The sequence below is a fragment of the Corylus avellana genome, chromosome ca8 (assembly GCF_901000735.1).
Source record: "Corylus avellana chromosome ca8, CavTom2PMs-1.0".
Lineage (NCBI taxonomy): Eukaryota > Viridiplantae > Streptophyta > Magnoliopsida > Fagales > Betulaceae > Corylus > Corylus avellana.
The window spans coordinates 673,748-698,504 of NC_081548.1; the positions used below are offsets into that span (position 1 = coordinate 673,748).

At 38.0% G+C, this 24,757-nt stretch overlaps 7 protein-coding genes across 7 annotated transcripts; 5 read left to right on the forward strand and 2 right to left on the reverse strand.

Annotated features, from left to right (window-relative positions):
* The first annotated feature begins 272 nt into the window (after positions 1-272).
* On the forward strand, positions 273-1,883 carry LOC132190182 (UDP-glycosyltransferase 88F3-like). Its single transcript, XM_059605093.1, has one exon. It carries the CDS (start codon positions 382-384, stop codon positions 1,813-1,815), a length of 1,434 nt encoding a protein of 477 aa, XP_059461076.1. The 5' UTR covers positions 273-381; the 3' UTR covers positions 1,816-1,883.
* Positions 1,884-5,005: 3,122 nt separating this feature from the next.
* On the forward strand, positions 5,006-7,372 carry LOC132190184 (UDP-glycosyltransferase 88F3-like). Its single transcript, XM_059605094.1, has one exon. The coding sequence runs from the start codon at positions 5,224-5,226 to the stop codon at positions 6,649-6,651; it is 1,428 nt and encodes a 475-aa protein (XP_059461077.1). The 5' UTR covers positions 5,006-5,223; the 3' UTR covers positions 6,652-7,372.
* Positions 7,373-9,117: 1,745 nt separating this feature from the next.
* Positions 9,118-11,001, reverse strand: LOC132190186 (UDP-glycosyltransferase 88F4-like). Its single transcript, XM_059605096.1, has one exon. It carries the CDS (start codon positions 10,268-10,270, stop codon positions 9,164-9,166), a length of 1,107 nt encoding a protein of 368 aa, XP_059461079.1. The 5' UTR covers positions 10,271-11,001; the 3' UTR covers positions 9,118-9,163.
* LOC132190187 (pentatricopeptide repeat-containing protein At3g13880-like) lies at positions 10,333-10,995 on the reverse strand. The gene has a single exon (XM_059605098.1). The coding sequence runs from the start codon at positions 10,993-10,995 to the stop codon at positions 10,333-10,335; it is 663 nt and encodes a 220-aa protein (XP_059461081.1).
* Positions 11,002-11,866: 865 nt separating the features above from the next.
* On the forward strand, positions 11,867-13,406 carry LOC132190041 (UDP-glycosyltransferase 88F3-like). Its single transcript, XM_059604922.1, has one exon. The coding sequence runs from the start codon at positions 11,918-11,920 to the stop codon at positions 13,349-13,351; it is 1,434 nt and encodes a 477-aa protein (XP_059460905.1). The 5' UTR covers positions 11,867-11,917; the 3' UTR covers positions 13,352-13,406.
* Positions 13,407-17,392: 3,986 nt separating this feature from the next.
* LOC132190134 (UDP-glycosyltransferase 88F3-like) lies at positions 17,393-19,672 on the forward strand. Its single transcript, XM_059605030.1, has one exon. It carries the CDS (start codon positions 17,540-17,542, stop codon positions 18,650-18,652), a length of 1,113 nt encoding a protein of 370 aa, XP_059461013.1. The 5' UTR covers positions 17,393-17,539; the 3' UTR covers positions 18,653-19,672.
* Positions 19,673-20,714: 1,042 nt separating this feature from the next.
* LOC132190045 (UDP-glycosyltransferase 88F3-like) lies at positions 20,715-22,421 on the forward strand. The gene has a single exon (XM_059604925.1). The coding sequence runs from the start codon at positions 20,763-20,765 to the stop codon at positions 22,191-22,193; it is 1,431 nt and encodes a 476-aa protein (XP_059460908.1). The 5' UTR covers positions 20,715-20,762; the 3' UTR covers positions 22,194-22,421.
* The last annotated feature ends 2,336 nt before the right edge of the window (positions 22,422-24,757 follow it).

Below are 24,757 nucleotides of genomic sequence, written 5' to 3' on the forward strand. Positions count from 1 at the left end.
AGTACTAAGTTGACCCTTTTTTATTTATTTTTTTTATTTATTGTTACAATATATATATATACTTCAAATGAAGGGCGCCCCACAACCAATTTTAAGTTGTACGATCACTTCAATAAACAATCAAAAACGTTTTTTTTATTACAATATTGCTGCCCCGGATGACTTGACATTCATTCAAAGCAGAAGAACACACAAATATACGAAAATATGCAAAGGGAGTATTCAAATCCTGAGAAAGTTTGGTAAGCACGTTGTCCAACTACTCCTCCTCCTTGGACTATCTATATATATACATATAAACCCAGGTTAATTCCTACGACGTCTTTCACTTCCTATCATTCAGAAAGTTGTTCAAACACTAATTAAGCACCAAAATAGAAGATGCAAGACACTAGCATAGTCTTACTCCCAGCTCCAGGCATGGGGCACATGATTTCTATGGTTGAGCTTGGCAAGCTTATCCTCCACCACTACGCTCAAAAGTTTTCCATCACCATTATCTACACCACAGGCTCTTTTCTGGATAGCCCAAGCATCACCTCCTACATCCACCGTGTCTCCCAATCTAACCCCTCCATCTCCTTCCACCCTTTACCCTCTGTCTCCGTTGACACTGCCCCAACTCGCAGCCTCCCCGCCAAAGCTTTCGAGTTTATACGCCTCAGCTTAGCCAAGTATGCCCCTCAGGCACTCCAACAAATCTCCAACTCATCGAATATTCGTGCCGTTATCATCGACCTTTTCTGCACCACTGCTCTTCCCATAGCCAAAGATCTCAACCTTCCTGTTTATTATTTCTACACTTCTGGTGCTTATGCTCTCGCTGCCTTCTTATACTTCCCCAAGATTCACGAGCAAACCAACAAGAGCTTCAAGGACCTCACCACCACCGAGCTTCACTTCCCAGGAATATCGTCACCGTTGAAAGCGACCCATATGCCTAAATCGACACTCGACCGTGACGACCCTGCCTATTGGGACATGCTCTATTTCTGTTCACATCTTCCAAAATCAAATGGAATTATAGCTAACACGTTTGAGGACCTGGAGCCAAAAGCCTTAAAGGCCATTGCTGATGGCGTGTGCGTTCCTGATTCGCAAACTCCGCCTGTTTATTGTATAGGTCCTTTGATTGCAGATGCAGAGGAGCGAGCAGGTGAAGATGGAAATCAATGTTTGTCATGGCTTGACAGCCAACCGAGTAGAAGTGTTGTGTTCTTGTGCTTTGGCAGCCTAGGATCGTTCTCCGCGGCACAAGTGAAAGAGATAGCCCATGGGTTGGAAAGGAGCGGGCAGAGATTCTTCTGGGTGTTGAAAAAGCCAACACAAGATGAGAAAACCAAGCACACTGAGAAGAGTACTGCGGAGTTCGATTTGGAAGGTGTGTTGCCAAAAGGGTTCATGGAGAGAACCAAAGATAGGGGCATGGTGGTGAAGTCCTGGGCACCCCAAGTGGCAGTGCTGAGAAAACAAGCCGTTGGGGGGTTCGTGACTCACTGTGGCTGGAACTCGGTGTTGGAGGCGGTGGTTGCAGGAGTGCCGATGGTGGCTTGGCCGCTCTATGCCGAGCAGCACCTGAACAGGAATATTTTGGTGAATGATATGAAGATGGCTATTGACTTGGAGCAGAGAGAGGATGATGGGTTTGTGAGTGGGGATGAGTTGGAGAGAAGGATTAAGGAGTTGATGGAGTCGGAACAAGGGAGAGAGCTCCGGGGAAAAAGCTGGAAGATGAGAGAAATGGCTTTGGCTGCTTTGGGATCAGCTTCTGGCTCATCTACCAGAGCCCTGGCCAAGTTTGTTGAAGCACTGTAAATCTGTAATTGAGTGGCTTTTGGATGTAGCATCTGTTCGATTCTTAATATCTTTTTTTTTTCATTAAATGCATCGTGCATTTCAAGTTTCTTGATTGACAACGTTTGGACGAGGAAAATTTTTATCATTGTTAATATCGTATAGTGGTAGACTTCCAAATTGTTGATATCAATAAGGTCGATGTGAGGTCTCAGTACTATTCATGATTGGAAATGGTCAAGAGAAATTAAAGGTAAATCTATCAAGTATCAAAGCAGCAACTCTTGCTTCCTTAAACACTCACATGGCCTTATCATAAAAACTCATCTGGGTATTACCGGAAATCAGAGAATTATAGGAAATGTCATTGGGTTTTGGCATTTTATCTGTTGAAATATATATAAAATATAAAATACTAAAATATAAGAGAAATAACAGAGGGCAGAAGCGGATAGAGACGTATGAGCTACATCTTGTATATTCACTGTATCAATCAATATTACATAACTCTCTATTTATAGAGAGACAATGAGTAGTGACCAAGAAACCCAAATTAAACCCTAAAATACATAAGGAAATAAATAAACCCTACATTACAAATTAAATAACGGAAATATAAAATATTCTAATAAAGGAAATAATATATTCTAACATCCCCCCTCAAACTCAAGGTGTAAGCTTGAGTTTGGAAAAGAGAATAAATTGAAGGCATCTGAAGTCGATGGTTGGATCAAGACAATGCCGGCGAGAAAGGCTGAAAGTGACGGCCGGAGAAATACCGGAGAATAGAGACAAGCTGCTAAAAGAATCCGGTTAAGGGCCAAGCCGCAACTGACAATGACGGTCGAAGAACGAAAACTAGTCATTAAATCCCTTGAAGGGCCAAACCACATTGTGCCAGGGTTCGCCAATAACAAAGACGAGAAAGGCTGAAAGTGACGGCCGGAGAAATACCGGAGAACGTAGACAAGCCACTAAAAGAATCCGGTGAAGGGCCAAGCCGCAACTGACAATGAGGCCGGAGAACGAAAACTAGCCGTTAAAATTCCCGTGAAGGGCCAAAACCGCATTGTGCCAAGATTCGCTAATGAATAAAGCCGTGGATCGCAACAGAATTAAGAGATCATCAGAAGAGAATGCTAGAAAACGCCATAGAAACATCATAAGACTTTTATTGAAAGCCACAGAAACAGAAACGTGACTCTGATACCATGTTAAAATATATATAAAATATAAAATACTAAAATATAAAAGAGAAAGAAAAGAGAGCGGAAGCGGAGAGAGACGTATGGGTTATATCTTGTATATTCACTATATCAATCAATATTACATAACTCTCTATTTATAGAGAGACAATGAGTAGTGACCAAGAAACCCAAATTAAACCCTAAAATACGTAAGGAAAGAAATAAACCCTACATTACAAATTAAATAACGGAAATATAAAATATTCTAACAAAGAAACAGCTGACGAGCCGTATATCACCACATTTACAATACATACGCACTTTTGATCATGTGGGTGGGCATCAATCATGAGCAAGCTTGCCAAAGATAAGAGAACCAGATTTGACAGATAACTGGCTGAGAATGTTGTTGTGGGTTGGGCATATGGTACAGTTGGCGGCAACGTGGCGGAAGGGATCCTTTCCGGGTTGCCTGAGCCCGTGAAATGTAATGCTGTGGAAGACAAATTCGGGCTTTGTGGATTTTGTTCCTGGGAGCAACATGTTCATTGAGGTTACCACTTCGTTGCTATGGATTTCAAAGGAGAATTTGAAGGGTTTAATGGACAAGTATTCACGCAATTACTTGCCCAAATTGTTAGCAATTGGGGTAAGTAACATAAGAGATTATATGAAATTCGTTTGTTCGAATAAATGGTTAGACATTCAACAATTTATTTAGGTATATAAATTTCATATGAAATTTCTTACATTCAAATTATTAACAATTCAAACATGTAATTATTATGAATCTCAATCCTTAATGTTATGTGGTTTGTCTGTCCTAAACCTCACCTTGGCTTATGACGTGATAGCTCGAACACATGAATCCATTCCCTAGTAATTCCCGCCTTCCCATATTCCATTCCCCCATGCCATCTATTTTCCGTTGAACTGGTATTGGTGATTGGTCTTTCCTGGAAGAACTCTCTATGGGCTAGTAAGAAGGCGTGTTCAAGCTCTCTTTTAGATGGAAGCTGAAAGAGTATCTCAAATAGACTTTCTTTTCGATATTAATTGACCAGTCTCTATGTTTGTTGGATTTTTTTTGCCACACTAACACTGAGAGATAAAAATATGGTCTATAACATTACTTTTTTTAAAGTCAAAATTATGTTTTTAAACAAAATTTTGAAAAATAAGTAATTCTGTAAGAGTAATAATATATATCAGATTTTTTATCTTACAATCATCCTATTGCTAACAATCTCAACTAACTCTTAATATATATATATATATATTAACAATAAATTATCCAAGGGTTAGTTGACAACTATTAATCAACAATGATGAATAAAAATTCAAGCCAACCCTTAATTATTATTATTTTTTTAAGTAAGAATTGATCAAGTTTGGTTGGGATGATATAAAACCCTTTTAATTGCCAATAGGGGTGGCTCAAGCCACCGCATCATTTTTTTTGGTTTTTTTTTTCATGAGGCATATGGGCCACTTAGCAGTTTTTGATGAGTGTGATGTGTCTTTCTGTTAAAATTTTTGAGGGAGGTATCATCTCGATATTTAGGCTCAAAACATGTGTCATGTAAGACACTTTTGAGAACCCAATGATAATGTTCCTTATCACCGGTACATCAAAGATACTTAATCCTTTAGAAGTGACAAAAATTTCTTCCAAATTAGTTTGAAAAAAATTTCCTTCAGTTTACTTGGTGATAAGTGTCATATTTCACATTTTTTTTTTAATATTTTTAAAAGTTATTTATTGTCATTCTACTAAAATAAGAACTTAAACATTATTTTTTTAAAAAAACTTAAAGATATTGAATAATACTTGCCACTTATTGAAATAGGTGGAAGATTTGAAACTGCTAACCCTATTTACAATAATGAGCTTAAACTTGGTATCTGGGATGAGGTAAAATGGAACATATTTATTTAATGGCCTAAATTAAATTTTATGGGATTTAATAATAATAACATATTTAAATGACTTGTCACAGTCTAAATTAAATTAAATGAAGCAACTTGTGCAAACTGAGGACCCGGGACAGTTTCCCTAAATTTAAGAAGGCAACTAGGAAAGTTTGGTATATATGCACTTTCACCTAAACAAGTAGTTGACAAATATGTGTGTGTGTGTGGAATATATCTCACCTTCCTGGCTATCATCCTATCTCTATCTCTTCCTTCCACTCGATCAAACACACAACCAAAAACAAAAGTAGCCAAGTAAAAATAGAAGATGCCAGACACCATCGTCCTCCTCCCAGCTCCAGACATGGGGCACATCATCTCCATGGTTGAGCTCGGCAAGCTCATCCTCCACCACTACGCTCACAAATTCTCCATCACCATCCTCATCACCACCGGTTCCATTATGGACAGTCCAGGCGTCACCTCCTACATCCACCGTGTCTCCCAATGCACACCCTCCATCTCCTTCCATCGCTTACCCTCTGTCTCCGTAGACACCACCCCAACTCGCAGCCGCGCCGCCATAGCGTTCGAGCATATCCGCCTCAGCTTAGCCCATGCCACAGATTCACTCCAACAAATCTCCTCCTCATCCACCATTCGTGCCCTTATCATCGACCTTTTCTGCACCTCTGCTCTTCCCACAGCAAAAAATCTCAACCTTCCTGTTTATTATTTCCACACTTCTGGTGCTTATGCTCTCGCTGCCTTCTTATACTTCCCCAAGATTCACGAGGAAACCACCAAGAGCTTCAAGGACCTCACCACCACCGAGCTTCACTTCCCAGGAATATCGTCACCGTTGAAAGCGACACAGATGCTTGAACCGACTCTCGATCGTGACGACCCTGCCTATTGGGACATGCTCTATTTCTGTTCACATCTTCCAAAATCAAATGGGATTATAGCTAACACGTTTGAGGACCTGGAGCCCAAAGCCTTAAAGGCCATTGCTGATGGCGTGTGCGTTCCTGATTCGACAACTCCGCCTGTTTATTGTATAGGTCCTTTGATTGCAGATGCAGAGGAGCGAGCAGGTGAAGATGGAAATGAATGTTTGTCATGGCTTGACAGCCAACCGAGTGGAAGTGTTGTTTTCTTGTGCTTTGGGAGCCGAGGATCGTTCTCGGTGGTACAAGTGAAAGAGATTGCCCATGGGTTGGAAAGGAGTGGGCAGAGATTCTTGTGGGTGGTGAAAAAGCCGCCACGCGATGAGAAAACCAAGCAGGCTGAGAATTTTACTGCGGAGTTCGATTTGGAAGGTCTGTTGCCAGAAGGGTTCCTTGAGAGAACCAAAGATAGGGGCATGGTGGTGAAGACGTGGGCACCCCAAGTGGGTGTGCTTAGAAAAGAATCAGTTGGTGGGTTCGTGACTCACTGTGGGTGGAACTCGGTGTTGGAGGCGGTGGTTGCAGGAGTGCCGATGGTGGCTTGGCCGCTCTATGCCGAGCAGCACCTGAACAGGAACGTTTTGGTGAATGATATGAAGATGGCTATTGAGTTGGAGCAGAGGGAGGAGGATGGGTTTGTGAGTGGGGATGAGTTGGAGAGAAGGGTTAGGGAATTGATGGAGTCTGAACAAGGGAGAGAGCTTAGGGAAAAAAGCAGGAAGATGAAAGAAATGGCTTTGGCTGCTTTGGGATCAGCATCTGGTTCATCTACCAGAGCCCTGGCTAAGTTCGTTGAAGCACTGTAATTGAGTGGGGTTGGGATGTGGATTGACGTTGATTGATGAGATGGAGTGGCTTTTGGTTTTTACATTTTTATGTGGATGAGTTTGGTTGGAAACCTGAGAGAAAGTGTTTGATTAATGATGACCCTCTGAATGGGATGCTATTGTAGAGAGTGGACTAAAGAATTGGAGGAGTAAAGGCTTGAATGCTGTATTACTTGACTTCTTTTGAGTGCTTTAGTTTACAATCTCTGGAAGGAGATAAGTAATTGAAGGCATGGGAATCAATTGCAAACCGAGGAAGAGCTTATCCAATGGCAAATTTCAGACAAGTATGGAAATATCTAGTGTGTTGGGGCTGCTGTTTTGGTTGAAGGTATCTTCTGAAGTTGCTGCAGATGTAGAGCATTGTTGGAGCTTTTGTGGAGTAAAATAGGTAGATTGGCATTGGGCTGCTTGTTCTTTTTGTGCGTCGGGTTTCAATTATTGGCTGGAGGTACAGAGGCTGTCAGATACTGCTTCTTTTTGATATAGCTAGTGCTGAGTTTTTCCAGATTTTCTGTTTTCTGGGAATTGACTTTTATAGTTGCTGTATAGTTTGGATATTCCTGAATGAATGCATAGTTTAGCGTTTAGGAGACATGTTGGTGTTTCTTGAAAGTTTCTGGCTAAAAACTGCTAGAATACTCATTGTCCATTTACTCATTCATAAAAATAACGAAGTATTGAAAGTCGGTTTTGGTAATTAGTCTTTTCGTAAGAGTATTAATTAAATAATAATTATTATTATTAGTTTTTTTTTATAAGTTTAACTTTGAAGCTTAACTCCGTGTGAAGAGAGTATAAAATTATTAATTAAATAATTAAATTTACTTATTTCTATAAGCTCTTGGAAGATGGAGAAAATATCTCTTAGTTGGCCTTACTCCTTTTTACACTTATTTACAACATAACTCTCACCTCTCATTTGGCCACACATGTACATACTACCTTTGCACCGGAGAATAAAAAGTTGCACCGGAGAATAAAAAGAGATAGAAGAGAAGGATAGTGGATTCTTCTCCTTCCTCCACAAAAGACCTGGCAAAGGCCTCTCTCTCTCATTTCTTCTATACCTCACTCAACAATTCATGAATACTAGAGGCAAATTTTTATTATATTTTTTATCAACAAATAAGGATGCTAACATAAGCATCAGAGAGTCTTTGACTTCAACCGAAGACTCTTTGACCTCATTTTTGTTTTGCAGGAATTTCATTGTCGTATAAGAGGTTCTTCACAGTTTAGCCATCAAAAAAATTATAGGGTAGCAAATTCTTGGACCAGAAAACACTCCAACAAAAGGGTTTGTTATTAGTAATTCGCTAATTTTTTTTTTCTTTAAAATTATATTTAGTTCCTTAAGTTTAAATTTTATTTAAATTTTAAAAATAAAGTCTTTAAATTTTGTTCAAATTTTAAATGCATTACTCCATCATTTTACAATCAAAGTTAACGATTTGTAATTTATTAGGTATATCTCATTTTGACACTCCTGTATCTGTATTAGCCTCCAATGTCATATCATCAATAAGTATCTCATCTTTAAAAAAACAAAAACAAAAAATAGGCTAAAAGAATAAAGAGTAATGATATCATGGGTTCCTATGAGCTATTTTAAGTAATTTTCAACAATATTAACTAATCTAAAAGTAAATTGAGAGAGACATTAATATGATGAAAGAGTAGTATAATGAGGATTACTCTTCCTCGAAAACAAAGGTCGGAAGACTCGGAACGAAAGAAACAAAACCATCTTATATATTCGTTGTTATGTGAATCTTCTGACTTTGAAGATTGATCCTCACCAATAATGTGAACTAGTTGCGGTGACCCAAAAAACTATAGGGCTTCTCCTTATAAGGATAATTACAATAATAATAATAATAATAATAATAATAATTATGTAAATCAGAGGAAAAGATACAAAAAAATAAAAATAAAAAAAATAAAAAATAAAAAAAGAAAGAAGGTGTAGTTTTAAATATGTTTGAGTTGGTCCAGTTTCTGCCATTGACAAATGAGAAGTGAAGTATCATTTTAAAACTATTTAAAACTAGGCCTTCTGTTTTTTATTTTATTTTTTTTGGGGAGGAAGAAATTACTTTTTACCTCCCCAAAGTTGACAGAGATTTTCAATTTTAATCTCAAAATTTCAATTTTTGCAATTCACCCTCCAAAGTTTAAAATTTTTACAATTTGACCAATTGTATCCAAAACTTCTTATATTGCCCATAATTTTTTATTTTTTTAGTTTTAATAAAAAATTTTAAAAAAATTCGGGGTGATTTTGGCCATCTAGCCATTTTTGCACAACTAAATTTGTTGTTGTTTTTTTTTTTTTTTTTTTGAATGATTAAACATACACTTAATCTGAATCCCGCTCATGAATTACATTTCCATTAATCATGAGCAAAAATCCATTATTTTTCTTGAAACAGATGTACCGAGAAAATCATTTTCCCTTTTAATCACATTTCGCAATTACTTCCAAACGCTATCCAAGTGCCTCAACAAACTTGGCCAGGGCTCTGGTAGATGAACCAGATGCTGATACCAAAGCAGCCAAAGCCATTTCTCTCATCTTCAAACTTTTTCCCCTGAGCTCTCTCCCTTGTTCGGACTCCATCAGCTCCTTAACCCTTCTCTCCAACTCATCCCCACTCACAAACCCATCATCCTCCCTCTGGTCCAAGTCAATAGCCATCTTCATTTCATTCACCAAAATGTCCCTGTTCATGTGCTGCTCGGAATAGAGCGGCCAAGCCACCATCGGCACTCCTGCAACCACCGCCTCCAACACCGAGTTCCACCCACTGTGAGTTACGAACCCCCCAACTGATTCCTTTCTCAGCACACCCACCTGGGGTGCCCACGTCTTCACCACCATGCCCCTATCTTTGGTTCTCTCCAGGAACCCTTCTGGCAACACACCCTCCAAATCGAACTCCGCAGTAAAATTCTCAGCCTGCTTGGTTTTCTCATCGCGTGGTGGCTTTTTCACCACCCACAAGAATCTCTGCCCACTCCTTTCCAACCCATGGGCAATCTCATTCACCTGTCCCACCGATAACGATCCGCGGCTCCCAAAGCACAAGAAAACAACACTTCCACTCGGTTGGCTGCCAAGCCATGACAAACATTCATTTCCATCTTCACCTGTTGGCTCCTCTGCATCTGCAATCAAAGGACCTATACAATAAACAGGCGGAGTTGGCGAATCAGGAACGCACACGCCATCAGCAATGGCCTTTAAGGCTTTTGACTCCAGGTCATCAAATGTGTTGGCTATGATCTCATTTGATTTTGGAAGATGTGAACAGAAATAGAGCATGTCCCAATAACCAGGGTCGTCACGGTCGAGTGTTGGTTCAGGCATATGTGTCGCTTTCAACGGCGACGATATTCCTGGGAAGTGAAGCTCAGTGGCGGTGAGGTCCTTGAAGCTTAGGAGTTGAAGTAAAACATTTGACTCCATCCTCAACTGAACCCAACAAAAAGTACAAATCAATAAGCGCACTTCCAATGAACTCGTCAGACTGAAGATTCCTCTTGCAAATTTGAGCATGAATTTGCTTTCCGTACTCAAAAGCTTCAACACCATTACAAGCTTTCAGCATGCTTGAGAATGTAAACTTTGAAGGCTTCATTCCTTGTCTTTGCATCTCAGAGAACATTGAAAGCTTCATTTGCATATTCATCATAAATGGTATCATCTTGGAGGAATCCAGCGATCATGGCATTATAGATGATGACGCTTTGGCTGGGTATCAGTTTGAAAATTTGGATTGCATCAACCAAATCACCACTCTTTGCATACATAACAAGTAATCCAGTAGCAACAACATCATCTGAATCCAGCCCAAGTTTGACTGAGCAGGAATGAAGTGCTTTTCCGTAATGTTTTGAATCCATAAAATGTGGGCAACAAGCCTTAAGGACACTTCCCAGTGTATAAGTATTCAATTTCAATCCAGATCGGTTCATTTTTCCTAGAAGTTTCAACATTTCCTCATTGGCACCAATTCTGACAAACCCAGCAATCATTGAATTCCAAGAAACTTCATCCAAATCATCAGAAATCTCGAACAAAAGCCTGGCCCTATTAACCTCACCACATTTTGAGTACATATCAATGAGCGAATTGGTTACAAACACTTTAGCACCCAATCCACTCACGATAACTGACCCATGAATCAGCTTACCCAACTCAAGATCCCCAGTTTGACCACACGCATTTAGAGCACCTGCAAAGGTGAACTTATCAACTATCAAACCAGCAACCCTTGCTGCATTAAAGATTTCCATGGTCTTATCATAAAAACCCATCTACGTATAACCAGAAATCAGAGAATTATACGAAATAACCTTGCGTTTTGGCATTTTATCGAACAACTGACGAGCCGTGTTTATGTCACCACATTTACAATACATATGGAGAAGATTATTCAGCAGAAACAGACATGGTTTAAAAGCACTTTTGATCATGTGGGCATGAGCAAGCTTCCCATATATAGGAGACCAGGATTTGATAGATAACTGGACCAGTTTTGTATAGGTCACCGAGTCTAAAGAAAAGTTTTGTATACGACATGGCTGAGAATGTTGTAGTGGGTTGGGCAATGGCACAGTTTGGGCAATGGTACAGATACTCTCTATATCATTGAAATGGGAATAAAATTGTATTTGATTGATAATTTAAGAGTCAAAACGACCTTTAAAGTTTGTTTGAGATTTTGTAAATAGAGTTTTTTAGTAAGAATTGTTTTTTTATTTTATTTTTTTAACGAAAGCTTTTTATTCAAAAGTGCATTTTGCTCCTTTTTAAATTATTAAAAACGCTAACAAATGAATTTTTTTTTTTAAACAAATTTTTTAAATTTTAAACGCACATTTAAGCCCCCAATAAGAACTAAGTCGACCTCTTTTTTTTTTTTTTAATTTGTGCCCCACCACAAATTTTAAGTTGTACGATCACTTCAAAAAACAATCAAAAACTTTGTTTTTATTACAATATTGCTGCCCGGATGACTTGACATTCATTCAAAGCAGAAGAACCCACCAATATACGAATATATGCGAAGGGAATATTCAAATCCTGAGAAAGTTGGGTAAGCACGTTGTCCAACTACTCCTCCTTGGCCTATCTATATATATACAGATAAACCCAGGTTAATTCCTACGACGTCTGTCACTTCCTATCATTCAGAAAGTTGTTCAAACACTAATTAATTAAGCACCAAAATAGAAGATGCAAGACACTAGTATAGTCTTACTCCCAGCTCCAGGCATGGGGCACATGATTTCTATGGTTGAGCTCGGCAAGCTTATCCTCCACCACTACGCTCAAAAGTTTTCCATCACCATCATCTACACCACAGGCTCTGTTCTGGATAGCCCCAGCATCACCTCCTACATCCACCGTGTCTCCCAATCTAACCCCTCCATCTCCTTCCACCCATTACCCTCTGTCTCTGTTGACACTGCCCCAACTCGCAGCCTCCCCGCCAAAGCTTTCGAGTTTATGCGCCTCAGCTTAGCCAAGTATGCCCCTCAGGCACTCCAACAAATCTCCAACTCATCCAATATTCGTGCCGTTATCATCGACCTTTTCTGCACCACTGCTCTTCCCATAGCCAAAGATCTCAACCTTCCTGTTTATTATTTCTACAGTTCTGGTGCCTATGCTCTCGCTGCCTTCTTATACTTCCCCAAGATTCACGATCAAACCAACAAGAGCTTCAAGGACCTCACCACCACCGAGCTTCACTTCCCAGGAATATCGTCACCGTTGAAAGCGACTCATATGCCTGAACCAACACTCGACCGTGACGACCCTGCCTATTGGGACATGCTCTATTTCTGTTCACATCTTCCAAAATCAAATGGGATTATAGCTAACACGTTTGAGGACCTGGAGCCAAAAGCCTTAAAGGCCATTGCTGATGGCGTGTGCGTTCCTTATTCGCCAACTCCGCCTGTTTATTGTATAGGTCCTTTGATTGCAGATGCAGAGGAGCGAGCAGGTGAAGATGGAAATGAATGTTTGTCATGGCTTGACAGCCAACCGAGTAGAAGTGTTGTGTTCTTGTGCTTTGGCAGCCTAGGATCGTTCTCCGCGGCACAAGTGAAAGAGATAGCCCATGGGTTGGAAAGGAGCGGGCAGAGATTCTTCTGGGTGTTGAAAAAGCCAACACGAGATCAGAAAACCAAGCACATTGAGAAGAGTACTGCGGAGTTCGATTTGGAAGGTGTGTTGCCAAAAGGGTTCATGGAGAGAACCAAAGATAGGGGCATGGTGGTGAAGAAGTGGGCACCCCAAGTGGCAGTGCTGAGAAAACAAGCCGTTGGGGGGTTCGTGACTCACTGTGGGTGGAACTCGGTGTTGGAGGCGGTGGTTGCAGGAGTGCCGATGGTGGCTTGGCCGCTCTATGCCGAGCAGCACCTGAACAGGAACATTTTGGTGAATGATATGAAGATGGCTATTGACTTGGAGCAGAGAGAGGATGATGGGTTTGTGAGTGGGGATGAGTTGGAGAGAAGGATTAGGGAGTTGATGGAGTCGGAACAAGGGAGAGAGCTCAGGGGAAAAAGCTGGAAGATGAGAGAAATGGCTTTGGCTGCTTTGGGATCAGCTTCTGGCTCATCTACCAGAGTCCTGGCCAAGTTTGTTGAAGCACTGTAATTGAGTGGCTTTTGGATGTCGCATCTGTTCGATTCTTAATTTTTTTTTTTTTTTTTTTTTTCATTAAATGCATCGTGCATTTCAAGTTTCTTGATTGACAGCGTTTGGACGAGGAAAATTTTTGGGAAAATTTCAGTTTGTCCTCTCACTCTTTCAGTCAATTTGATAAAGAAATTCTAAACTTTTAAATCTCACTTTGAATTTTTAAACTTTAATTTGCTCTCACTTTGAACTCTTCTATTAGAGCATTCTCAATAGAAGAGTCAAATACTACTTTTATCTAAAATGGCTCTTTAAATGTTCAAAAAATCCTCTACCTTAGATTAGCCAAAAGAAAATGTAAAATAGATATTTGATTGGAATAGCTAAAAAAAAAGCTAAATGTAGCATCACTTTTTAAGGGAGCTATTTTATTTTTCATTGTTTCTCTCACATGTTTTCTCTTTTCTCAAATATTTTCCTACTTTTTCTCTGCATGTTCTATTTTTCTCAAAATTTTTCCTATTTTTACTCTCACATGTTCTCTTTTTTTTCAAAACTTTTCTTACTTTTAATAATATTTTAATAGAATATATAAAAATATAGCTAATTGGATGTAGAGACATTGAAAAATGGCTTATGTAAACTAGATAAAAGTAAATTTTTAGAAGCTATTTTATATAAAAATATGGTTCCTCCATTGAGAATGCTCTTAATTTTCAACATTAAACTCAAACGATTTGACTTTTTATACCCATTATACCCTCAATCAATGAAATTTCGAAATTCAAAATTGTCCACAACTACAACATCCACCTTCAACCCAAAACGGCATCGTTTTGGACTAGACAAAATTATATATATATAAAAGAAAAATATTAAAAATAAATAAACAGAGAGCCACTCCCCTGGTAGGTATGGGGGTGGATCCTCCACCCCTATTGCCAAGGGGTAGGTCCAGTCATCCCCAAAAATTCAAAAAAAAAAAATGGGAGGACAGTGTTTTTTTGGGTGAACCAATGCTGATAGAGGTGGTCAATTATTTGTGCTTGGGTGGTCCTTCCACCCCTCAAAACAATCGTAATTCTCTTTGTTTCGCGGCGTATCGGACCACTTCCGCTGCCCGGTGATACCACCACCTTAAACTGTATCATGAGAAATTTAGCCAATTCTACTCTTTCTTTTTCTTTTTTTTTTAATATTTTGCCTTTAAAAAAAACAAAAATTAATGTCCAAAATGATGTCATTTTTGGCTGGGTGGGTATTATAGTTTTGGGGTATAACACGGTGTAAATTTGGGATGAGGATATAATGGACATAAAAAGTCAAAATGTTTGACTTTAATGTTGAAAATTAATAAAAAAGTTTAAAATGAGAGCAAATTAAAATTCATGAGTCTAAAATGAGATATTTGAAAGATGAAAAATTTTTTTATCAAGTCAACTGAAAGTTCAAAAAAGTAAACTGAAGTTTCCTTAAAATTTTATCACGTGTTAATATCGTATAGTGGTAGACTTCCAAATTGTTGATATCAATAAGGAGGGATGCTAGAATACATTCCCCTCACCATCTCCCCACCATCTTTTTCTCTTTCAACATTTTGATTTTTTCAAAAAAAAAAAATAATAATAAAATAAAAACAAGAGAGAGAGGAGATGGTGAGGAGAATGAAAAATAACATTTGTCTATCAATAAGGTCGATGTGAGGTCTCAGCACTATTCATGATTGGAAATGGTCAAGAGAATTTAAAGGTAAGTCTATCAAGTATCAAAGCAGCAACTCTTGCTTCCTTAAACACTCACATGGCCTTATCATAAAAACCCATCTGGGCATAACCAGAAATCAGAGAATTATAGGAAATGACATTGCGTTTTGGCATTTTATCGAACAGCTGACGAGCCGTGTTTATATCACCACATTTACAATACATATGCAGAAGATTATTCAGCAAAAACAGACATGGTTTAAACGCACTTTTGTGATCATGTGGGTGGGCATGAGCAAGCTTGCCAAAGATAGGAGAACCAGGTTTGACATATAACTGGCTGAGAATGTTATTGTGGGTTGGGCAATGGTACAGTTTGCCAATCCAACTTGATATCTGGGATGAGGTAAAATGAAAAATATTTATTCTACGGCCTAAATTAAAATTTATGGGATTTAATGATTTATATCATTAATAACATCATATTTTAATGACTTGTCACAATCTAAATCATTAAATAAAGCAAATCAAAATCTAGTAAAAACTGAGGACCCGGGACAACCTTTCCTAACTTTAGGGATGCCAAGGTGGTTACGGTTAGTGGTTATTGGCAATAACCGTGAATCGTAATCGCCTTAGCGGTTAGTAGATTTCATTAACCGCAACCGCTGGTTAGCGGTTAGTGAAATAAATAACCGCCCGCTAACCGCTTTTTGAAAATTGAGCTTTTTTTGGGCTTTTTGGGCTTTCATTAAGGTTTTTTGGGCTTTTTTTTACCATCTTTTTATATATATATATATATATATATATATATATATATATATTTATAGTGTCTTCTTAGGCTCAATTGCTATAAAAAGAGCCTATATTAAAAAATCAAAAATATTTTACCCAAAATTTATATTTACTTGTACTTTAAAATTTTTTTCTTAAATATTAAATCATAACCGGTTAATTTTTTTTTTTTTTTAAAAAAACAACATATTAAAAAAAAAAAAAGTTTAGAATTCAGACAACTGTCACAACATATAAAAAAAAAATGTAAAAAAAAAAATCAACACAAAACATATAAAATAAGTTCAAATAAAACATTAAATGATACAAATAAAATATTAAAGCTTCATCAATCCTCTCATTTGGTCATATTATATATGTATTATTTATTATTATATAATCATATGATTTAATGATCAAGTCATCATGTGATATAATCATATAAATTATAGTGATAATATATAAATTATTAAAGTTATAATAATAATACATTAATACTTAAATTGTGTTTATAAGTAACGCATTGGTCATTGTTTAATTTAATGTCAATTACTTAATTTGATATTATACGAATCATATCATCATTGTACATTAATAATATGATTCACTTGAAGTCTTGAATAAAATATTTGAATTGTCATTGAATCATATGATTAAGTATTGATATTATACATTTATATTATTCATATGCTTATGTAGACTTATATAGACTTATAACATATATAAACTTATAATTTTATAGACTTATAAGTTTATAACATACATTGAAAATAAGTCTCTAGATATTTAATTGTTGTATTAATATGAATTGGTATACTTATGAGTTATGTCATATTATATATGTATAATTTGTTATTATATAATCAAAAGATTTAATGATGAATTGATCATGTGATATAATCATATAAATTATAGTGATAATATATTAATACTCAAATTGTGATTTAATAATCAAGTGATTGTGTTATATGTATAAATATTTTTATAATTATAATTATAAAAATATATTATATAAAAATGTGGTTAGCGGTTACAGTTAGTAAACCCAATAACCGCTAACCGCTAACCGATTATAGCGGTTAGCGATTTATATGTTTAAGCGGTTAGCGGGCGGTTAAACACCCCTACCTAACTTTAAGAAGGAAATTAGGAAAGTTTGGTATATATGCACTTTCACCTAAATAAGTAGTTGCATTAATAACCATCAAATATGGTAGTTCAATGGTCTCAAGAAAATTTCTATTAGGTTGGGCATGCACTAAGGCTTAAGTTCAACTTTCGTAATGGGAATCTCTTAGCCTATTAGTATTAGATACCTTGAGTCCTATTAATGCCTTGGTGGGATAGGTATTAAGTTATGGCTTGGTCAATCTTGAGGGAGCGCTTACAGTTCTCATCGTCTAGGCCCTTCCTGAGCGGCGCTTCGCAGGTTTGTGCTACTATGGTCACGCCCAAATAGAATAACTACAATTGGCCCCCCCCCACCCCACCAACATTTTTTTGAATAAATTTTTTTTAAAAAAAAAAAAAAAGAAAAAAGAAAAAAAGAAAAAAAAAAAGAAGTGGTTGCATTATTAATTAGAAAGAAGTGGTTGCATTGTTGACAAGTGTCTGTGTGCGCGGAATATATCTCAGCTTCCTGGCTATCATCTTATGTCTATCACTTCCTTCAACTCACTGAGTCACTGCGTACGTTATTCAAACAAAACCAGAGAAGCCAAAATACAAGATGCAAGACACCATCGTCCTCCTCCCAGCTCCAGGCATGGGCCACATCATCTCCATGATTGAGCTCGGCAAGCTCATCCTCCATCACTACGGTCACAAATTCTCCATCACGATCCTCCTCACCACCGGCTTCATTCCGGACAGCTCAGGCGTCACCTCCTATATCCACCGTATCTCCCAATCCAACCCCTCCATCTCCTTCCATCACTTGCCCTCTGTCTCCGTAGACACCACCCCAACTCGCAGCGGCGCCGCCATAGCGTTCGAGTTTATCCGCCTCAGCTTAGCCCATGCCACAGATTCACTCCAACAAATCTCCTCCTCATCCACCATTCGTTCCCTTATCATCGACGTTTTCTGCACCTCTGCTCTTCCCACAGCAAAAAATCTCAACCTTCCTGTTTATTATTTCTTCACTTCCGGTGCTTATTGTCTCGCTGCCTTCTTATACCTCCCCAAGATCTACAAGCAAACCACCAAGAGCTTCAAGGACCTCACCACCACCGACCTTCACTTTCCAGGAATGTCGTCACCGTTGAAAGCAACACATATGCCTCAACCGACACTCGACCGTGACGACCCTGCTTATTGTGACACGCTCTATTTCTGTTCACATCTTCCAAAATCAAATGGGATTATAGCTAACACGTTTGAGGACCTGGAGCCAAAAGCCTTAAAGACCATTGCTGATGGCGTGTGCGTTCCTGATTCGCCAACTCCGCCTGTTTATTGTATAGGTCCTTTGATTGCAGATGCAGAGGAGCGAGCAGGTGAAGATGGAAATGAATGTTTGTCATGGCTTGACAGCCAACCGAGTAGAAGTGTTGTGTTCTTGTGCTTTGGGAGCCGAGGATCGTTCTCGGTGGCGCAAGTGAAAGAGGTGGCCTACGGGTTGGAAAGGAGTGGGCAGAGATTCTTGTGGGTGGTGAAAAAGCCACCACGCGATGAGAAAACCAAGCAGGCTGAGAATTTTACTGCAGAGTTCGATTTGGAGGGTGTGTTGCCAGAAGGGTTCCTGGAGAGAACCAAAGACAGGGGCATGGTGGTGAAGACGTGGGCACCCCAAGTGGATGTGCTTAGAAAAGAAGCCGTTGGGGGGTTCGTCACTCACTGAGGGTGGAACTCGGTGTTGGAGGCGGTGGTTGCAGGAGTGCCGATGGTGGCTTGGCCGCTCTATGCCGAGCAGCAGCTGAACAGGAACGTTTTGGTGAATGATATGAAGATGGCTATTGACTTGGAGCAGAGAGAGAATGATGGTTTTGTGAGTGGGGATGAGTTGGAGAGAAGGGTTAAGGAGTTGATGGAGTCTGAACAAGGGAGAGAGCTTAGGGAAAAAAGCAGGAAGATGGGAGAAATGGCTTTGGCTGCTTTGGGAACAGCATCTGGTTCGTCTACCAGAGCCCTGGCTAAGTTCGTTGAAGCACTGTAATTGAGTGGGGTTGGGATGTGGATTGACGTTGATTGATGAGATGGAGTGGCTTTTGGTTTTTATATTTTTATGTGGATGAGTTTGGTTGGAAACCTGAGAGAAAGTGTTTGATTAATGTTGACCCTCGGAATGGGATGCTCTTGTAGAGAGTGGAGTAAAGAATTGGAGGAGTAAAGGCTTGAATGCTGTATTACTCGACTTCTTTTGAGTGCTTTAGTTTACAATCTCTGGAAGGAGATAAATAATTGAAGGCATGGGAATCAATTGCAAACCGAGGAAAAGCGAATTTCAGACAAGGAAAATAGCTAGAGTGTGTTGGGGCTGCTGTTTTGGTTGAAGGTATCTTCTGAAGTTGCTGCAGAATCCTGAAGTTGCTGCAGATGTAGAGCATTGTTGGAGCTTTTATAGAGTAAAATAGGTAGATTGGTATTTGGGCTGCTTGTTCTTTTTGTGCATCGGGTTTCAATTATTGGCTGGAGGTACAGAGGCTGCAGATACTGCTTCTATTTGATATAGCTAGTGCTGAGTTTTTCCAGATTTTCTGTTTTCTGGGAATTGACTTTTATAGTTGCTGTATAGTTTGGATATTCCTTAATGTATAAGTTAGTGTTTAGGAGACATGTTGGTGTTTCCTGAAAGTTTCTGGCTAAAAACTGCTAGAATACTCGGTCCATTTACTCATTCATAAAATAACGTAGTATTGAAAGTCGGTGTTTTTGGTAATTAGTCTTTTTCGTAAGAATATTAATTAAATAATTAAATTTATTTATTTATTTATTTTTTGTAAGTTTATAATTTTAGAACAAGTGGTAATTTAATTAAATATTTATTAAAAGAGAATTTGAGCTCACACTTAAATAAATAAATTTACTTATTCCTATAAGATTTTGGGACAAGGAGAAAATATCTCTTAATGGGCTCCACTCATTTTTACAGTTATTTACAACATTATCCTCACCTCTTATTGGGCAAAACATGTATGCACTACCTTTTTACTTGAGGATAAAAAGAGATAAGAGAGAAGACCCTGGCAAAGACCTCTCTCTCTCTCTCTCTCTCATTTCTTGTATATATATACCTCACTCAATATACACCGAGATTCATGAATACTAGAGGCAAATTTTTCTTTTATTTTTTATTCACAAACAAATATGTTAACTTAAGCATTGTAGAGTTTTCGGCTTCAATTGATAACTTTTTGACCTCATTTTTGTTTTGCAAAAATCTCATTGTCGTACAAGAGGTTCTTCACAGCTTAGCCATCAAGAAAATCACTGGGTAGCAAATTCTTGGACCAGAAAACGCTCAAATTTGGATTTTTAATTTTAAGAATAAGGTCTTTAAATTTTGCTCAAATTTTAAATATATTACTCCGTCATTTTACTATCAAAGTTAACTATTTATTATTTATTAGATATATCTCATATGTTTGACACTCCAGTATCTATACTAGCCCCGATATGGGTTCATGGGCCGTGATTCATAGCACGCCAGGCTTTCTTCTTTTTTTTTAAAAAAAAAAAAAAAAAAAAATTGCCGGCGTGCATAATTGGGACCCCATTGATTTTTTTTCTAGAGATGAGAGAGAGGGAGTTCGACCAATCCCACAAGATAAATTACTCCACCGCCAACTACTCTTCGGACTAAACTACAAACAAGTTGTTGCCACATTATTAACAATTGACGTTGTTTTTTTTTTTTAATCTTTACTTTCTTTATATATCATATTTACATGTATGTGGACAAAAGCTCTGAGAGAAGCCGAAAACAAACCCACAGAGAAGCCAAATAGAAGATGCAGGACACCATCGTCCTAGTCCCAGCTCCAGGCATGGGCCATATCATCTCCATGGTTGAACTTGGCAAGCTCATCCTCCACCACTACGTTCACAAGTTCTCCATCACTATTCTTTTCACCACCGGCTCCGATCTGGACACCCCAAGCATCACCTCCTACATCCACCGTGTCTCCCAATCCAACTCCTCCATCTCCTTCCACCGATTACCCTCGGTCTCTATTGACACCACCCCGACTCGCAGCATCCTCGCCACAGCTTTCGAGTTTATCCGGCTCAGCATAGCCCATGCCCCCCATGCACTCCAACAAATCTCCAACTCATGCACCATTCGTGCCCTTGTCATCGACCTTTTCTGCACCTCGGCTTTTCCCATAGCCAAAGATCTTAACCTTCCTGTTTATTATTTCTTCACTTCCGGTGCTTATTGTCTCGCCGCCATGTTATACCTCCCCAAGATCCACGACCAAACCACCAAGAGCTTCAAGGACCTCACCGCCACTGAGCTTCACTTCCCAGGAATATCGTCGCCGTTGAAAGCGACACATATGCCTGAACCAACACTCGACCGTGACGACCCTGGTTATTGGGACATGCTCTATTTCTGTTCACATCTTCCAAAATCAAACGGGATCATAGCTAACACATTTGATGACCTGGAGTCAAAAGCATTAAAGGCCATTGCTGATGGCGTGTGCGTTCCTGATTCGCCAACTCCGCCTGTTTATTGTATAGGTCCTTTGATTGCAGATGCAGAGAAGCCAACAAGTGAAGATGGAAATGAATGTTTGTCATGGCTTGACAGCCAACCGAGTGGAAGTGTTGTTTTCTTGTGCTTTGGGAGCCGAGGATCGTTCTCGGTGGTACAGGTGAAAGAGATTGCCCATGGGTTGGAAAGGAGTGGGCAGAGATTCTTGTGGGTGGTGAAAAAGCCACCACGCGATGAGAAAACCAAGCAGGCTGAGAATTTTACTGCGGAGTTTGATTTAGAGGGTGTGTTGCCAGAAGGGTTCCTGGAGAGAACCAAAGACAGGGGCATGGTGGTGAAGACGTGGGCACCCCAAGTGGGTGTGCTTAGAAAAGAAGCCGTTGGGGGGTTCGTGACTCACTGTGGGTGGAACTCGGTGTTGGAGGCGGTGGTTGCAGGAGTGCCGATGGTGGCTTGGCCGCTCTATGCCGAGCAGCAGCTGAACAGGAACGTTTTGGTGAATGATATGAAGATGGCTATTGACTTGGAGCAGAGAGAGAATGATGGTTTTGTGAGTGGGGATGAGTTGGAGAGAAGGGTTAAGGAGTTGATGGAGTCCGAACAAGGGAGAGAGCTCAGGGGAAAAAGTTCGAAGATGAGAGAAATTGCTTTGGCTGCTTTGGGATCGGCATCTGGTTCGTCTACCAGAGCCGTGGCCAAGTTTGTTGAGGCACTTGGATAGTGTTTGGAAGTAATTGCAAACTGTGATTAGGAAAATGATTTTCTCGGTACATCTGTTTCAAGAAAAATCATGGAATTTTGCTCATGATTAATGGAAATGTAATTCATGAGCGGGATTCAGATAATTAAGTGTATGTTTAATAATTCATAAAAAAGAAAAGAAAAAGTGCATGTTAGTTTAAATTTTTTAAATATGTTTGAGTTGGTCCAGTTTCTATCATTTGACGAATTAAATGACAAGCGACGTATCTTTTTCTTTTTCCTCTGATTTGTCATAGTTACATAATTATCTTTTTTTTTTTTTTTTTTGTAATAAATAAGGAGAAGCCCTATAGTTTTTTTGGGTCACTGCAATTAGTTCATATTATTGGTGAGGATCAACCTTCAAAGTCAGAAGATTGACATAACAACGAATATATATATATATATATATATATATATATATATGGTTTTGTTTCTTTGGTTCCTAACTTTGTTTTCGAGGAAGAGTAATCCTATATACTACATTATACTACTATTTCATCATATTAATGTCTCTCAATTAACTTTTAGATTAGTTATTGTTGAAAATTACTTAAAATAGCTCATATGAACCCATGGGTGATGTTAAACATCACGCTGGGCGTGATGCACGCCTGGCTGATGTGATATTTTAAAATAATAAAATATAATATTTTATTATTATAATTATTAAAAATAAAAATAAAGAAAAAAGAAAAAAGAAGCCGGGCGTGCACGACGGCGTATTTTGTATCATCACTCTGAAGGTAGTTATGCCCACTACCACCAAACTCTACTAGATTTTAAAGTTTCCTACTCTTGTCCGCTACATTGCAGTAAATAGTTTTTAATGAAATAAAATTTCCGCTGCTTGAGTTAATTATTGTTTTCACTTTTTCGTCCAAAACGGATTAGAGAATATTCAGTTTATAGCTAGAATTTTTTTTTTAGAAATCCTAAAGCTATAAATAAGACACATATCCAGTAATTAAAAATAATAAAAAAATATTATTTTAGATTTAAATAAAAATAAAAAATAAAATTATAAAATATTAAGGGGTGGCCGAAGCTACCCCAGCCCCTAACTGGGGTGGTCCGGCCAACCCCAAACCGGAAAGCCACCCCAACCCCCAATTGGGGTGGTTCGGTCGGGGGTGGCCAACCAGCCCTTAATATTTTATAATTTTTTTTTTTATTTTTATTTAAATCTAAAATAATATTTTATTATTATTTTTGGTTAGTGGATAGATGTCCTATTTGTGACTTTAGGATTTCTAAGAAGAAATCCTAATTATGAACTTGATATTTTTCAGTCTATTTTGAATTGGAGAAGATCCTATTCCATAGAAAATGACAATTTAAGCTTTTGTTTTACCGCCTTTAGGATTAATTCCAGCCGTGTCCCCAAAGCCATGCCTATAAATAGCCCGTGCGATGCTTGTGTATTTCAAATCACAGCAATGCTCTCTCCCTCTCTCACGAGTCACATACTAAGAGATTCTAAATAGTGAGAAATATATATATTTTAGTAATAAGCTTTAAATCTTAAAGCTTTGGAGCTACTTAAAGTGAGAATGCTAGGTATAATTCTTTTATCTTTAGTTTATGTCAATTCTAGTTATTATAATTTAAATTATGTAGTTATGATGTCTAAATTGCTCGGGAAAATGTGATTGAATATCTTAGAGAAGGATATTATTACAAATGCGTCGTTGTGCTACCTAAATTTTATTAGGTATTTTACAATAGTGTCGTTGTGATGCCCAAGTAATATTAGAAGTTTTAGATAAATATTACATTAATGTCGTAGTAATGCCCATTTAAAAATATGTGGTAACACTACATAGTCATTATGATACCCGAGTGACATTGTAATATTTTAGGTATATGTCGTTATGCTGTCCAATTTTTGATAGAACATAGGGAGAAATTAAGAGGTCGTTATTTTAGCCTTTTAAATATAATTTTAAACTAATATATGGTGGCGCGCAGGCGCACTAAATGCAGTGGATATTAAAATCAAGGGTTAGAGCAGGAATCCAGCTTAACGGTTTACGATGAAAAGTAAGTATAACTACTTACTGAGCATAGTACTATTTTAGTAAGTATAACTAATTACTGAGACTGATACTATTTTATGAAGCTTTCGAAGTATGATTATTACATGAGCTTGAATATTTTATGAGTAACATGATTATATGATGATTATTACATGAGCCTGAATATTTTATGAGTAACATGATTATATGCTTTCAATTATTTTTACATTGAAATAAGTTGCGAAATGAAAGGAGTTGATTATGAGAACAAAAGAATGATTTTAAGAGACATATATATATATATATATATATATATATATATATATATATATTTTAGTTTATAAACTAAATTAAAGTGTTTTTTAGTATTAACAATCTAGAATATTAATACATAGATGTATTATCTTAGTCTTAAGTATATAGTATTTTTTTAAAAAATAAGTGATCATATAATTTTTTTTCTCTTATTATTTTCAATATATTTTCTTGACGTGTCAAATGTAACACGTCAATAATTTCTTGACGT

What these genes read in the sequence shown, in the direction of transcription:
- LOC132190182 (XM_059605093.1), top strand. Translation starts at nt 382, where the DNA reads ATGCAAGACACTAGCATAGTCTTACTCCCAGCTCCAGGCATGGGGCAC.
- LOC132190184 (XM_059605094.1), top strand. Translation starts at nt 5,224, where the DNA reads ATGCCAGACACCATCGTCCTCCTCCCAGCTCCAGACATGGGGCACATC.
- LOC132190186 (XM_059605096.1), bottom strand. Translation starts at nt 10,270, where the DNA reads ATGGTGTTGAAGCTTTTGAGTACGGAAAGCAAATTCATGCTCAAATTT.
- LOC132190187 (XM_059605098.1), bottom strand. Translation starts at nt 10,995, where the DNA reads ATGGGTTTTTATGATAAGACCATGGAAATCTTTAATGCAGCAAGGGTT.
- LOC132190041 (XM_059604922.1), top strand. Translation starts at nt 11,918, where the DNA reads ATGCAAGACACTAGTATAGTCTTACTCCCAGCTCCAGGCATGGGGCAC.
- LOC132190134 (XM_059605030.1), top strand. Translation starts at nt 17,540, where the DNA reads ATGCAAGACACCATCGTCCTCCTCCCAGCTCCAGGCATGGGCCACATC.
- LOC132190045 (XM_059604925.1), top strand. Translation starts at nt 20,763, where the DNA reads ATGCAGGACACCATCGTCCTAGTCCCAGCTCCAGGCATGGGCCATATC.